The 16,670-nt window shown below is 38.4% G+C and overlaps 2 protein-coding genes across 3 annotated transcripts in view; both read left to right on the plus strand.

Moving 5' to 3' along the window:
- Nucleotides 1-16,670, plus strand: part of LOC149838074 (serine/threonine-protein kinase CTR1-like) — a 75,225-nt gene that overhangs the window by 12,375 nt on the left and 46,180 nt on the right. The gene's annotated exons all lie outside the window — the stretch shown is intronic.
- Nucleotides 13,818-16,212, plus strand: LOC149838075 (uncharacterized). Its single transcript, XM_090006355.1, has 2 exons — nucleotides 13,818-15,939; nucleotides 16,039-16,212. Exons 1-2 carry the CDS (start codon nucleotides 13,949-13,951, stop codon nucleotides 16,172-16,174), a joined length of 2,127 nt encoding a protein of 708 aa, XP_089862481.1. The 5' UTR covers nucleotides 13,818-13,948; the 3' UTR covers nucleotides 16,175-16,212.

Genomic DNA, 16,670 nt, shown 5'->3' on the forward strand with positions numbered 1-16,670 from the left:
CTCAAACACAAATTTGAAGTGTTCTATTTTTTTCAAATATTTCATAATATGGTCAAAAATCAATTTAAGAATGATATTTCAATATTTCGCACTGATTCAGGGGGAGAATTTTTATCAACTGAATTTAAAGAATATTTGAACTCACATGGAATTTCACACCAAAAATCTTGTCCCTATACCCCTCAACAAAATGGGTTAGCTGAGAGAAAACACAGACACATTATAGAAACAACTAGAACACTACTTATCACACATCAAGTTCCTAAAGTTTTTTGGGCCGAAGCTATTTTAACTGCTGTGTATCTTATTAATAGGATGCCCTCATCCTCAATAAAGAATATTTCTCCTACTGAAAAACTTTATAAACAAAAACCTGATTATTCTAGACTGAGGGTGTTTGGGTGCAAGTGCTTTGTTTTTACAGATAAGAATGATAAATTCTCTCCCCGTGCTATACCCTGTACTTTTTTAGGATATGCAAATAATAAAAAAGGATACAGATGTTTTGACCCTAAAAACAACAAGTTATACGTTTCAAGGAATGTATCCTTTCTAGAAAATGAAAGTTTTTTTGAAAACAAAAATTCTACTGAAATAGATGAGTATTCCTTCTTGCTGGATCTAGTTCCAAAGGATAGTGAAAGAGAAATTGATCTAGATGCTCAGATGGATGTGATTGATTCTGATCCTCATAGAAATAGTCAAGATTGTATTCAATACTCTAGACGAGGAAATTTAGAAAGACAATGTGCCCTGGATAAATACACAAGGGAACATGAATCTGCCTCTTCATCTAGAAAATCCACTAGGATCTCGAGGGTTCCTGCAAAGTTTGTGTCATATCAGTCTTTTTCACCAAAACATCAAGCCTTTATTGCTCTAATTCATTCCTATGAAGAACCTCCCAGTTATGATATAGCCAAGGATCAACCAGAATGGGTCAAGGGTATGAAAGTCGAATTAGAAGCCTTAGAAAAAGCAAATACTTGGACCATTCAAGACCATCCTCCAAACAACAAGAAACCTATTGGTTGTCACTGGGTGTACAAGGTGAAAACCAAGAGTGATGGCACTCTTGAAAGATTCAAGGTCCGGTTGGTGGCAAAAGGCTATTCTCAAGAATATGGAATAGACTATGAAGAGACCTTTGCCCCAGTAGCTAGAATGACCACTGTTAGAATCCTAATAGCTCTTGCATCAATAAAGGGATGGCATATCTTTTAAATGGATGTTAAAAATGCTTTTCTAAATGGAACTTTAGCTGAAGAAGTATACATGGACCCACTACCAGGAATGAATATACCTAAAGGGAAAACACTTCGCTTAAACAAGGCTTTATATGGTCTCAAGCAAGCTCCAAAAGCTTGGTATGATAAGTTTAGTAAGGTTATGCTTGATTTTGGTTTTCGATTTTGTCTTACTGACACAACTTTGTTTGTTAAGAATTCTGATGCAGGTATTATCATCCTTCTACTCTATGTTGACGACATGATTATCACTGGAAGTGATAAACAGGGAGTTTATGATATTAAAAAATTTCTCAAAATACATTTTGAAATGAGTGATTTGGGTTTTTTGAAATATTTTCTTGGTATAGAAGTTGCCTACTCACCTAGAGGTTACTTGCTAACTCAATCTAAGTTTGCATTAGATATTGTTGCCAGGTCAGGTATTTCAGATGAAAGATATGTTGATACTCCTGAGATTGTGAATGTCAAAATGAAGATTGATGATGGAGAGTCACTCGAGAATCCGACTCCATATAGGCAACTTGTTGGGGCTCTATCGTATCTATCTATCACAAGACCTGACATTACACATGCGGTCCATACAGCCACTCAATTTCAACATGCTCCAACTTCTGTTCATATGGGAGCAGTTTTGCGTATTATTAGATATATCAAAAATTCTATTTCTCGAGGATTATTTTTATCCGCTTCCTCTAACTTAGAATTGTTTGCTTATACTGATGCAGATTGGGGTGGTGATCCAAATGACCGCCACTCAACTGCAGGTTTTTGTGTCTTTTTAGGAGAATCCTTGGTGTCTTGGCGATGTAAGAAGCAACAAAAGGTCTCTCTCTCATCAATTGAAGCTGAATATAGGGCAATGGCTACAACTACTATGGAATTAGTCTGGCTTCGACGTCTACTTTTCGATATGGGAGTTGAAAGTCCAAAAGCATCAAATCTGTGTTGTGACAACAAGAGCTCTATCTATATTGCAAGCAATCAGACATTTCATGAACGCACCAAGCATATAGAAATGGATTGTCATTATGCTCGAGAGGAATTTTTGCGTGGCACCATCAATCTTCCCTATGTTGCTTCAGAATATCAGCTGGCCGATTTCTTCACCAAGCCTCTCGCTGCTCCTAGGTTTCACTTTCTCTTAGGCAAACTTTCGGTTATCCAACCGTAAGTTTGAGGGGGAGTGTTAAAATATGTAATCTCATATAATATCTCATATGTAATCTCATAGACATGTAATGTTTTATCTCCTTTCTAGTTAAGATTTTTCGTTTAATTAATTCTAGTTAAAATACAACTAGAATTAGCCAAACCAGTCCATCATTGGACTGATTTGGCCTTTACCTTTTTGACTAGTCAAAAAGGTACCTTTTTGACCAAGTCAAAAAGGTAAATCCAAAAAGAGTTGTTGGACTCCCCAACAGCTCTATTAGAGCCGTTGGAGAGTCCAACAGCTCTCTTAAGGCTTCTCTCTACCTCTCTATAAATATGGGGCTATTCCCCTTGTATACTTACTCTTGTTTTGGGTTTTTATCTCAAATCAATAAAATTGTTTATTTTTCATTTTTATACCCGTTTCGGGTTGTGTGTATTCTTAAGTTCTCTTTATGAACCTTTGTGGTTCTTATGATGTATTTGTGAGAACTTGTTGAGAGACATTTGTTGTAGCGTATTTTTCACTTTCTTACAGGGACTACTAGATGGATCCAACCCGGAACCCAAGCTAGTTTTTACCAACGTAGAGGGTGAGAAAAATGTACCAGTAGCAAAAAATGAAAAGACCAAAGTCATTACCAACTATGAGAAGAAGTGAAAAGAATGTTGGATGGGACATACCAAGATCATGTCTTGGCTTATTAGTAGAGTGAATGTTAAAAAATTCTCTAGCCTTGCCAAATTTGAACATGCAAATAAGGCTTGGGAGTATCTCAACAGAATGCATTCTCTTAAGAATATTGCACGTGTGTAATGTGCAAGATAGAGTTCGGACCAAAAGTATTTGAGAATACTATAATGACTTCTTCGAACTTTAGGAAGAATTGACTCTTTTAGAGCTAAAATGACATTGCCCCAAAGATATTGAACTCCGCCAAAAACAAATGGATGCGCTACATTTTTATCAATTTGTCAACGGTTTGAGATTGTAATTTGAAGCAATTAAATCAATTCTTATTCATAGAGGAAAAGTTCCCTCTATTGAAGACACTATAGAAGAGTCGAGTGTGGAAAAAAATAGGTTGAGAAAGCATGTGACAAAAAGTGAAGACTCGGTCTTGACCGTCTCTAGACCGGGAAATTATGTTTATGCATATAAACCACCTCATTATAGAAGACAAAGAAATGACTATGATAGAAGAAAAGTTATTTGTCATTATTGCCATGAGCTGGGACATATCAAGCCCCAATGTCCTAAGCTAAAAGGGACATATAAGAAGAATGTTGCTTTAGTTGGCTCTCCATAAGAGTCAAGTGACATTCTCACATTTCAAGAATCATTTATTCGAAGCATGTCTCTAGCTCAATTAGTGGAAGTTTTTCAACCTCTTTTTAAGGGAGTGTCTTCTTCAATTGGAGTCGTTGTTTCATCTTTTTTCAACCCTGTTAAATTCCCTTGGCTTTTTGATTCCGATGCATCGTTTTACGAGAAACCACGATATCTTATCTGAATATCATAACAACTCAAGTGTGTCAAATGTTTTTATGGCTGATAGTACATCTCTTCAAATTGAAGGAATAGGGAATTTTGAAAGATATTTTTCAAAATAAATTTTTTTTTTATTCCAAAGATCTAACACATTCTTAAATTAAACCTAAATCTTTTATCCGCCTCTCTAATATCCAATTATGGGTATAATATTTCCTTCTCTTTAAATGAATGTTTTGTGCAGAATCACTAGTCAGGGTAGCTGATTGGGCAAGGCCATAGAGAAGGAGGATTCTACTACATGGATTTTTTGGAGATACCCAAAGATGTTTTTTGTTGTAATATCCAAAAATTAGATTTGAATATATGGCATAAAAGATTAGGACATCCAAATGTATCAAAAATCCAATATTTTTCAAATTTGGAAAAATTTTGTAATCTTAATGATTTCTCTTGTGAAGACTGCCTTCTTGGAAAAATGAAGAGATTACCGTTCAATGATAGAACTTTTGTTTCTTTTAGACTACTTGAGTTAGTTTATTCAGATGTTTGGGGTCCAGCACCCGTATTATCTAAAAGTGGATATGCATATTATGCAATATTTGTGGATATGAATTTGAACATTGGGAAGATGAGACTTACTTGGATTTGTTGAAATCGTAGGGGATGTCGTTACAAATTTCAACCATCCTTCGCCACACGAGAAGGTAAAGACGGGGCAAGTTTTCTCAATCTTCGTGACATTTTTAGACTTGAGGATCTGTTTTATGGTTCACGCTTGTTCTTCTGTCTGTTAGCACCTTCGAGTAGGTATGTGTGTTCTTCAGTGACTTCTAGACAACATACCAACAAGATTGAAGTAGGGGTGTTCTTGCAGGGTCATCATGTATGTACGAGATTTTCAGATAATTTCTAAATAATTTTTAGATATAGGGGTAAGCCCCTATTTATAGAGTTCAACACACTCATTTGGAAGAGTTTTTCTCATATGAAAACTCGTTTAAAGAAGAGTCCTTCCGCCCTGATTGACGTACTAGGCAGTTGGAATCGGATAGGGATAAGCTCGGGTTTATCCATGCATGTTCGGTACAATGGACAATAGATTAATTGTGTCGTCCCCTAGCGGACGACACTCCTTGTTCTGCCGTCCAGCAGCGGATGGCATTCCTGGTTTTGTTGTCCAATAATAGACGGCAATGCCTGTTCTACCGTCCAGTGAGAGAGAACTCGATTCTTGTATCTGCACACTTATCTTGAAAAACATTAGCCTTTGAGCATCCTAAAATTTTTGGTGTCTACAGATGCAGATGCCTCTCTTTGTCATTAATCAATATGATTTGGTTTATGACAAAGAAGTAGTCACTCAAGGCTTGAAACACTAAGTTGTCGGGACTAAATTCAATCCTGCCGAACGAGGTCGGGCTAGTGTCCGAAGGAGACCTAGATTGCTAAGACCGTGATTGGTCTCACCGAATGAGGTCGGTGCCAGCATCCGAAAGGAGGGGTTGGACTATTGAGACCATTATGGGTCTCACCGAGCGAGGTTGGATCTGTCCAAGGAGAGTTGCCCCAATAAGGTCTTAGGGTAGAGATACCTTTCCTAAGATGATCAATTTAGACGTAAGACTCTTGCCCCAATGAGGGGAGTTAAGCATACTCTGGTCAGGTAACACCGAATAGAAAGCAGATCTTTTTGTGTACTTCTTAAATTCAGGATCCATATGACTAGACTCTTTGATACATGCAATGATATTTTATGATATGCAGTGAGACTCATGCATTTGTAATAGAGTGGGTAGCCTATGACAACTATGAATTAGTGATCGTATAAGGTCACAAATTTTTACTCTTTCTTCAAAAAATTAGAACCTTTCTAACAAGTTGATTCTTGCACTTGAGATTCCTACACTTTAGATTTTCCTCTTCTCAGGTTGGTCTAAGATAATGACACTTGATTTAACTGGTATTTTTCTCTTTTAATTCTGCCTTGGTTTTAAGTGACTAGTTATAAGGACTTGAGATTGTTAAAATGCAAGGTATAATGTAATATATATATATATATAATAATATAATATTATATTATTATTATATATATTTTTATTATGTTTTTTATTTTCTTTAATTTATTTTTCTCTTTATTTTCATATCTAGTTCACATTGATATAGCTATGGAACTTAGTCAAGTTCTAGTTAGAACTTGACTAAGGGTTTAGCCGTTGGACTCTAGTCCAACGACTACATTAAGAGTGGTTGGACTAGAGTTCAACGACTCTTTTGGGAGATTTTTGTGAGCTCTCCGAGCCCCATTCTCTTTGTATAAATAGGGGTGAACCCATCCATTGTAAAGCACTTGAAATGCTTCTTAAACATTTTTATTATCAATAAAGATTTATTTATTTATTGTAGTGTTCTTCCTTTTATACCCTTTTATGGGTTTACTTGAAGTGTCTTTTTAGACATTCTTTTGGTGGATTCATGTGCATTTACGGAAGACCACCATTTCCTTACATGGTATCAGAGCCGTGGAGATCATAGATCTTAAAGAGCTTCTGCCTTGTTTTCCGTGTCTCCCTTGCAAATGTGTTTCATCACCTTGTTCTTGGCTCAAGAAGATTCGTTGAAGAAAGGAGGCTATTAAAGAACCTTTCTTACTATAAAAAGTTGTATTGCTTCCTTTCTTTTATTCTCTTTTCTCTTTTTCTTCTCTTATCTAATTCCTTCTCACCTTTGTAAAAGATGGATGACAATGATAAGATCACCATCATACTCATGAAGCTAAACGATACTAATTATGTAATGTGGGCTTCGATTATGAAGCATCACATTTGGGGAAAAGGGCTATGGGGTATAGTAGATGGTTCTGATTCAGAACCTAAACTATCTCTTACCAAAGTAGAGGGTGATAAAAAAGTTTCTCTAATGGAAGAGGATAAGAGCAAGGCATTAGCCACTTATGAAAAGAAATGAAAAGAGTGGAGGATAGGGCATGCAAAAATTATGTCATGGTTAATTAATAGCGTAGACATTAAAAAATGCTCTAGTCTTGCTAAGTTCGAACATGTCGCTAAGGCTTGGGAATATCTTAAAAATATGTATTCTCTTAAAGATATTGCACATGTGTGCAATTTACAAAACAAAGTTCAGACTATGACTCAAAATGCTAAAACCATTTGAGAATATTATAATGAGTTATCCGAATTTTGGGAAGAATTGACTCTTTTAGAGCCAAAATGACATTGTTCTGAAGACATTGAGCTCCGTAAAAAACAACTTGACATGGAGCATTTTTATCAATTTATAAATGGTTTAAGATCGGAATTTGAGTCAATTAAATCGGTTCTTCTTCATCGAGGAAAAGTTTTCTCTATCGTTGATACTATAGAGGAACTAACTATGGAGGAAAATAGAATAAAAAAGAATACTCCAAAACCAAAGGATGATTTTGTTCTAGTTGTGTCTAGACCGGGTAACCATGTACGTTTTTACAGGCCACCTCATTTCAATAGACAAAATAGTGACTTTGACAAGAGAAAAGTCATTTGCCACCATTGTCATGAACCAAGGCATTATAGGCTTTAGTGTCCTAAACTTAGAGAGCTAAGGAAAAAAAGAGTTTTGACTGTTGGCTCGAAACCCAAAGATCAAGATGCGTCGGTTTCTATGGCTCAATTAATGGAGATTCTTCAACCTCTTATCAAAGGGGCTTTCTCCTCATCTGAAGTCTCAACTAGAGTAGTTGTTTCATCCTTTTCTGATCCAAGTAACTTTCCTTGGCTTCTTGACTCTGGTGTTTTTTTTCATATGACCTCAAATGACAATAGTCTATCCGAATGTTTCAAAAACAAGTTAAGTGTGTCAAAAGTTTTTATAGTTGATGGAACCTCTCTTGAAATAGAAGGAATATGAAATTTTGAAAAAGTTCATAAAACTAAGAAAATTTTTATTCCAGAAGTAAGATATATTCCTAAACTAAATTTAAACATTTTATTTGTTTCTCAAATATCTGATTATGGATGTAATATCTCTTTTTCTTCTCATGGTTATTGGGTATAGGATTGTCAGTCAGGAAAGCTGATTGGAGAAGGTCATAGAGAAGGATGACTCTATTACATGAATTTTTTGGAATTGCCTAAGAATGCTTTCTGTTATAACATTTAGAAAATAGAGTTGGATTTGTGGCATAAAAGACTTGGTCTTCCTCATATGGCCAAAATCCAACATTTTCCTGATCTTGAAAAAATTTGTAATTCTGAAAACTTTATTTGTAAAGATTGTATTCTTGGCAAAATGAAAAGATTACCATTTTGTGACAGAACCTTTGTTTCTTCCAGACCACTTGAATTAGTAGATTCAGATGTTTAGGGTCCTGCATCATTTTTTTCGAAAGGTGGATTTTTATATTATGTCATTTTCGTTGATGATTTTTCTAGACATACTTGGACTTACTTCCTAAAACATAAATCTGAAGTCTTTTCATACTTTCAAACATTTCATAAAATTGTTAAAAACAAATTTCAAAATGATATATCTATTTTTCACACAGATTCAGGGGGAGAATTTATGTCCCAAGAATTCAAAAACTATCTAAGTTTACATGACATTACGCATCAAAGGTCTTGTCCATACACTCCACAGCAAAATGGATTGGCTGAACGAAAACATCGTCATGTCATGGAAACAACTAGGACTTTATTAATAGCTAATCATGTCCCAAAAGAGTTTTGGGCAGAAACGGTCCTAACTGCTACCTATCTTATTAATCAAATGCCATCTTCTTCCTTGAAAAATATTAATTCCAATTGAAAAACTAGTGAAACTTTCTCCAGATTACTCTAGATTGAGAGTGTTTGGATGCAAGTGCTTTGTTTTCACTAACAAAATTGACAAACTCTCCCCCCGTGCGGTTCCCTGTGCCTTTTTAGGATATGCCGATAATAAAAAAGGCTATAGGTGCTTTGATTTTCAAAATAAAAAACTATACGTATCAAGAAGTGTATCGTTTTTTGGAAAAAAAAACTTCTTTGATTTTGAAAAACCTAAGGAAGTCACTGAATATTCCATCCTAATAGATTTGACTTCAAAACCTGCTGAATGTGATATTGAATGTGACTTTGACAATGATCAATGCATAATGACAATAATGAGGAACAAGACCATAGGGATGTTAGTTTACAATATTCTAGACGAAGAGAGTCAAATCTTTCATATGCACTAAAAAAATATTCTCAAGCATCTACCAGAAGGTCATCTCGAGTTTCAAGGCCTCCTGAAAATTTTGTGTCATATGAATCCTTTTCACCAACATGTAGGGCAGTTATTGCATTAATACACTCATATGAGGAGCCATCATTGTACTCTCAAGCCAAAAATCGTGTGGAATGGGTAGAAGCCATGGAAACTGAGTTAGATGCACCTGAAAATGCTTCTACTTGGACTATTCAAGATCTTCTACTAGGTAAGAAACCTATAGGTTGTCGATGGGTTTATAAAGTTAAAATCAAGAGTGATGGAACTCTTGAAAGATATAAAGCTCGATTGGTGGCCAAAGGCTATGCTCAAGAATATGGCATCGATTATGAAGAAACCTTTGCCCCAGTTGCTCGTATGACCGCTGTTAGAACCTTAATTGCCTTGACTTCCATTAGAAAATGACTCATATTTCAGATGGATGTCAAAAATGCATTTCTAAATGATAAGTTAGTTGAAGAAGTGTACATGGAAGCCCCAACCGGTATTAGTATTCTCAAGGATAAAGTTCTTCGTTTAGAAAAGATTTTTTATGGTCTTAAACAGGCACCAAAAGCTTGGTATGACAGATTTAGTCAGGTTATGCTTAATATTGGTTTTCAATCCTATTTGACCGACACTGCTTTGTTTATTAAGAATTTTGATGCAGGAATTATAGTGCTTCTTCTTTATATGGATGACATGATCATCACCGGAGGCGATAAACAGAGAGTTGAAAATATCAAAAAACTTCTTAAAACTCATTTTGAAATGATTGATTTAGGTCTATTAAGATATTTTTTAGGAATTGAAGTTGCTTATTCCCCTCATGGGTATTTAATGTCTTAATCTAAGTTTGCTTTTGATATTGTTTTCAGGTCTAGAATTACAACTGATAAGAAAGTTGATACTCCAGAAGTTGTTAACGTTAAGATGAAAATTGATGATGGAGAACCTTTTGAGGATCCTACTCCTTATAGACAGCTTATCGAGTACTTTCCTATCTTTCCATTACAAGATCAGACATAATACACGCTGTACACACAACCAGCCAGCTCCAACATGCTCCCACCATAGTTCACATGGGAGTTGTTTTGTGTATTGTTAGATATATTAAGTCATCTCTTTCACGAGGATTTTTCTTGTCTTCTACCTCCTCTCTAGATCTAATTGCATATACCGATGCTGATTGGGGAGGTGATCCCAATAACAAACACTCAACTATTGGCTTCTGTGTTTTTCTAGGTGAATCATTAATCTCGTGGAGATGCAAAAAGCAGCAGGTCTCCCTCTTATCTAAAGAAGCTGAATATCGAGCCATGGCAACCATAATAATTGAAGTAGTTTGGCGCAGACGTCTGCTTGCCGACATAGGAGTTGAAGCAACACAAGCTTCACGTATATGCTATGACAACAAGAGTGTGATCTACATTACAAGCAACCGAACATTTCACGAGTGCATCAAACATATTTAAATGGTCTCTCACTACGTTAGAGAGAAATATTTACATGGAACCATTGATATGTCATATGTCACATCATAGTATCAATTAGCAGACTTTTTCACCAAGCCTCTCGCTGCTCTCAGATTTCACTTTCTCTTAGACAAACTTTCGCTCATTGTACCGTAAATTTGAGGGGGAGTGTTAAAATGTAAAGTGTAATGGAACATATATAATAATAATAATATATTATATTATTATTATATATATTTTTAATATTTTATTATTTTCTTTAATTTATTTCTCTTTATTTTCATATGTAGTTCACATTTAATTAGCTATGGAACTTAGTCAAGTTCTAGTTAGAACTTGACTAAGGGTCTAGCCGTTGGACTCTAGTCCAACGGCTACATTAAGAGTCGTTGGATTAGAGTCCAACGACTCTTTTGGGAGAGCTCAAAGTGTCCTCTCTGAACCCATTCTCTTTGTATAAATAGGGGTGAACCCCTCCATTGTAAAGCACTTGAAATACTTCTTAAGCATTTTTATTATCAATAAAGATTTATTTATTTATTGTTGTGTTCTTCCTTTTATACCCTTTTATGGGTTTGCTTGAAGTGTCTTCTTAGACATTCTTTTGGTGGATTCAAGTGCATTTGTGGAAGACCACCATTTCTTTACAGAGATTAAGTCTCATGGCATTCTTGTTAGGTCTGATGGTCCCACTAAAGCTTGAATTCTAAAGGATTAGGGTTCGATGAAAATGCATTCAATTACACGTATTTCTCTTACGTAAGTTTCTTAGAGTCTTTATTTTTATCTTGGAAGGTTTGATTCCTCACTTTTGCCATCCTTAGTCCTGAAAACCATGGGTCTCATGGCTTCTCAGTTTAGGAGGGATGCCCCTTGCTATCCAACCTTAGGCTTCAAAGGCCATATGACTGGAGCCTGTCACCTTGCCATAGGTCTAGAGGTAAGTATTGGTTTTCTCCTAGCACACATTTTTTTATTCCAACCTCTACCCATAAGGCAGCCTCATGATCGGAGTTTGCCACCTCGCCATGGACTCGGAGTAGGTGTCAGCCTAAATGCATTGCTCTTTTTTATGCTTTGCTTTTTTTAGTTTTTGATATTTTTTTTTATACTTTTCTTCTTTTTCTCTTTTTCAATATTTTTTCCTATCGAGATAAAAGAAAAAGACTCCTCAAGAGGCCAACCTATGAAGCAGATTAGCATTGAAGGTGTTCAACACCCAACCCTTTTTCTGGAAAGTTGGTTGCCTAGGTGGGTTCCACAGGCTCTATATTCATGCATTGGTAATAATATCATGCCCCTATAATTCATCCTTTTAGACTCATGAGCTGAAATTATTCTATTAAAGTCTCTTGGCCTCATTGTATCGCTACTTTATTTTCTCATAAGAATTGAATGTTCTATATGATAGACTCTCCTGTGTAGGGATACACTTGCAGGAAGGACCGTTGTGAAGAGCTGATTCTGTTTTATGAGAAATCTCTGACTTTTAATGATCTGTCAATGCTATGCTTTGCATTATGATAAAGTTCTATCTTCTTCCTATGACTTATGGAAGTCAAGGTGAACTGGACTGCTAAGACCATTGTGTGTCTTGCCGAACGAGGTCGGATCAGTTCAAGGATGACTAAGATGTGGGGATCGCTGTGTAGTCTCGTCGAACGAGGTCGGATCAGTGTTCAGAGGTAAACCAAGATTTCAAGACCATTTGGGTCTTGTCGAACAAGGTCAAACTAGTTTGGGATGTATGCTTGGCTGCTAAAGGTTCTTTCTTGTCTAAGAGATTTAAACTTTGAAATGACTTTACAATGCCCTATCATTGGGTTTTAGGTAGGTTCAGACTCCTTTGACATGCCTCCACATGATTTTGTATAGAAAGCTATGTCACACGGACTCGGCTAAAGGGTTGCCGCACCCGCGTCGACACGCACGGACTCGGGTGCGGACTCGGGTGCGGCTTTGGACTCGGCCCGGACTCTGTCAACTCCGAGTCAGACTCGGTCAACGAGTCCGGGCCGAGTCCGACCACATTTTGGACTCGGTCAACTTTGACCGAGTCCAAAATTGTCCAGTTCGAGTTTTCAATTTTGTTTTGGATCCGGGTCGGGTCGGGTCCAAACCCGACCCAGATCCAATTTTTTTTTGGCAGCCGAACCCTAAAAGGGGTTTATCGACAGGGAGAGGGGCTTACCCTCTCGATTTTGCCTCTCCCCCTCAGCCCCTGCAGCTTTCTCCTGCAACCACGCCGGCGATCCGAACTCCGGCGACAGGCAGCCACCGGTTCCTCCTCCGTCAGGTATGTCGACCCTGCTCGTAGCCTCCCTCCCTGCACCCTCTGCTCGCAGAGGAGGGGCTCGGCCCCCCTTCCTGCACCCTCTGCTCGCAGGGGAGGGGCTCGGCCCCTCCCTGCACCCTCTGCTCGCAGGGGAGGGGCTCGGCCCCCCTCCCTGCACCCTCGATTCGCAGGGGAGGGGCTCGGCCCCCCTCCCTGCACCCTCTGCTCGCAGGGGAGGGGCTCGGCCCCTCCCTGCACCATCTGCTCGTAGAGGAGGGGCTCAGCCCCCCTCCCTGCACCATCTGCTCGCAGGGGAGGGGCTCGGCCCCCCTCCCTGCACCCTCGGCTCGCAGGGGAGGGGCTCGGCCCCTCCCTGCACCCTCTGCTCGCAGGGGAGGGGCTCGGCCCCTCCCTGCAGCCTCTGCTCGCAGGGGAGGGGCTCGGCCCCCCTCCCTGCACCCTCGATTCGCAGGGGAGGGGCTCGGCCCCCCTCCCTGCATCCTCTGCTCGCAGGGGAGGGGCTCGGCCCCTCTTTGCACCCTCTGCTCGCAGGGGAGGGGCTCGGCCCCTCCCTGCACCATCTGCTCGCAGAGGAGGGGCTCGGCTCCCCTCCCTGCACCATCTGCTCGCAGGGGAGGGGCTCGGCCCCCCTCCCTGCACCCTCGGCTCGCAGGGGAGGGGCTCGGCCCCTCCCTGCACCCTCTGCTCGCAGGGAAGGGGCTCGGCCCCTCCCTGCACCCTCTGCTCGCAGGGGAGGGGCTCTGCACCATCTGCTCGCAGAGGAGGGGCTCGGCCCCCCTCCCTGCACCCTTTGCACGCAGAAGAGGGGCTCGGCCCCCCTCCCTGCACCCTCTGCTCGCAGGGGAGGGGCTCGGCCCCTCCCTGCACCCTCTGCTCGCAGAGGAGGGGCTCGGCCCCTCCCTGCACCCTCTGCTCGCAGAGGAGGGGCTCGCCCCCCCTCCCTGCACCCTCTGCTCGCAGAAGAGGGGCTCGGCCCCTCCAATATTCCCTGTTTTATTAACTTTATTTTATTTACTTATTTAATTATTTTCTTTTCAGTTTTCACTTTTCAGATATAATGGCGAGTTCTAGCGGTAGTGTCAATACATTTGGTTCAAGTTCTAACCCTGAATTAGATGTTTCTCAACCACTTTGGAGACTTGTGACAAAAGGGATAAAAGCTAGTAGTGGTGGTGGTGGGAATGTGCAGTTTCATTGTAATCTATGTAAGACTGTTTTCACAGGTTCTTATACGCGTGTGAAAGTACATCTTTTGCATATTCGTGGTCAAGGAATTAGGGCATGTTCTGGGGTTGACAAAGACATGTTAAAGCAATTAAAAAAAGAACAAGAGGAAGCTGAAAAGAAGAAAATTGCAGAGATGAAAAGCGATTCGATTAATTTGTCTTTTCCTACTGCTAGTGATACACAAGAAGAGCTTTTAAAGAAAAGAAAGATGGAAAGCAATAAAACAATACAAGCGTCATTCAAAAACATGGCAAGAGCAGAAATTGATAAAAAGATTGGTCGATTCTTTTACTCAAGCTCAATTCCTTTTAATGTAGCTAGAAGTCCATATTGGAAAGATATGATTACATCTTTGGCTAATTGCAATTTGAGTGGTTACGTGCCTCCTAGTTCAGAAAAACTAAGAACAGTCCTTCTTGCAGAGGAAAAAAATAGAATTGAAGACTTGCTAGAGACCCAAAAATTTGCATGGAAACGACATGGAGTGTCGATTGTTTCTGATGGGTGGACTGATATACAAAGGCGACCACTGATAAACTTCATTGCTTATTCACTAAATGGGCCAATCTTTTTGAAGACTGTTGATGCATCTGGAGAGTATAAAGATGCTGAATATTTAAAGAGATTATTTGTTGAAGTGATAAAAGAAGTGGGTGAAGAAAGTGTGGTGCAAATCATTACTGACAATGCTCCAGTTTGCAGTCGTGCAGGAATGAATTTGGCAAGTGAAGATACATATTCACATATTTTTTGGACTCCTTGTGCAGCACACAGTTTAAATTTGGCACTTAAGAGTATATGCAATCCATCAAAAGATGATGCACATGCACATGAAATGTGCTTATGGATTGAGGAAATAGAGCATGATGTTCGAAATATTAGAAATTTTGTTGTAAACCATCATCATGCCCTTTCTATATTTAATAGGCATTCTGATCTCAAGTTACTGAAAGTTGCTGAAACTCGTTTTGCTTCTCTAATTGTTATGATAAAAAGAATTAAGCAACTCAAGAATGCATTGATGATGATGGTGGCTGATCAAGATTGGGATTTTTATCGTACTGAAGATGATGTCAAGGCTCAAGCTATCAAAAAATGCATCTGTGATGATTTTTGGTGGGATAAAATTACATATTTTGTTGAATTTACAGAGCCTATTTGGGAAATGCTGAGAGAAGTTGACAGAGATGTACCCATGCTTCATAGAATTTATGAAATGTGGGAAAATATGATTGAAAAAGTTCAAAGTATCATTTTTAAACATGAGAAGAAAGATATTGCACTTGATGATTCAGAATTTTACAATCATGTACATTCAGTTTTAGTGAGAAGATGGGATAAAAGCAATACACCCTTGCATTGCATGGCACACTCTCTCAATCCAAAATACTATGCAAAAAAATGGTTGACAGCAGGTGTTGGTCGTGTTTCTCCAAATGAAGATCCTGAGATATCAAGAAATATAATGATATATTTGGGAAGAGTTTTTAATGATCCTCACATGTTTAAGGTTGTAAATAGTGAGTTTGGCAAGTTTTCTACTGGAAGATTTGATTCTTTAGCAGCACTTGTGGCAAGGGACGAGGAAGATCCCCTTAATTGGTGGGCAACATATCGATCAGAGACACCAAATCTGCAACGTCTTGCAATGAAGTTGTTATCCCAACCTACTACATCATCTTGTTGTGAAAGAAATTGGAGTACATATGCTCAAATTCACAACATTAAAAGAAACAAACTCACTAGTAAAAGAGCAGAGGATTTGGTATATGTTCACTCAAATCTACGATTAATTTCTCGCCGCACCAAAGAAGAGTATAGGTACTTTTTTTTCTTTGTATTCAAAGTTTGTATTTAAATATTTCATATTTGTATTCAAAGTTTTAAGTTAGATACTAATATAGTGATTTTTTGATGCAGTTGTGGACCATCCAAGAATTGGGATGTAAATCCAGAAGATTTTGACTTGGAGGGAGAACATAATTTACATACTCTCAACATGGACTACCTCGATCCTGTTCTTCCTTCTAATTCAGACGATGAGGCAGATTTATGATAAGTTTTGTTGTTTATCACACTCACAAGCTTCTTTATGTGTTATATTTTGGTAAGTTTGTGTTGTTAAGAATTGCTTTTTTTTTGCTTTAAAATTTACAATCTTTATGTGTTAATTTATTGTTATATATATAATTATAATATTTAAAATATATATATTTATAATATATATTTTTTAATATATATATATATATAGCCGAGTCCCCGTGTCCAAATTTTTTGGAATTGCGCCGCACCCGTGTCGCACCCGCACCCGCACCCGCACCCGCACCCGCACCCGCACCCGCACCCATGTGACATAGATAGAAAGCCATAATTGAGAATTGTCTGAAAACCTAACAAAAGCTTTCTTGGTTTTGTCAACAGGAATAGCATGCTTCTGTGATGGACCATAAAAAATCTTTTTGAATTTTCTTATATTTTTTTTGGAATATTTCAATTTTTTTGGATTTTGAAAATTTTCATTTTTTTGGTTTTTTTTTATTTTTTTTGTTTTT

Source organism: Nuphar pumila, chromosome 5 (assembly GCF_984573655.1).
Source record: "Nuphar pumila chromosome 5, dmNupPumi1.hap1.1, whole genome shotgun sequence".
Taxonomy (NCBI): domain Eukaryota; kingdom Viridiplantae; phylum Streptophyta; class Magnoliopsida; order Nymphaeales; family Nymphaeaceae; genus Nuphar; species Nuphar pumila.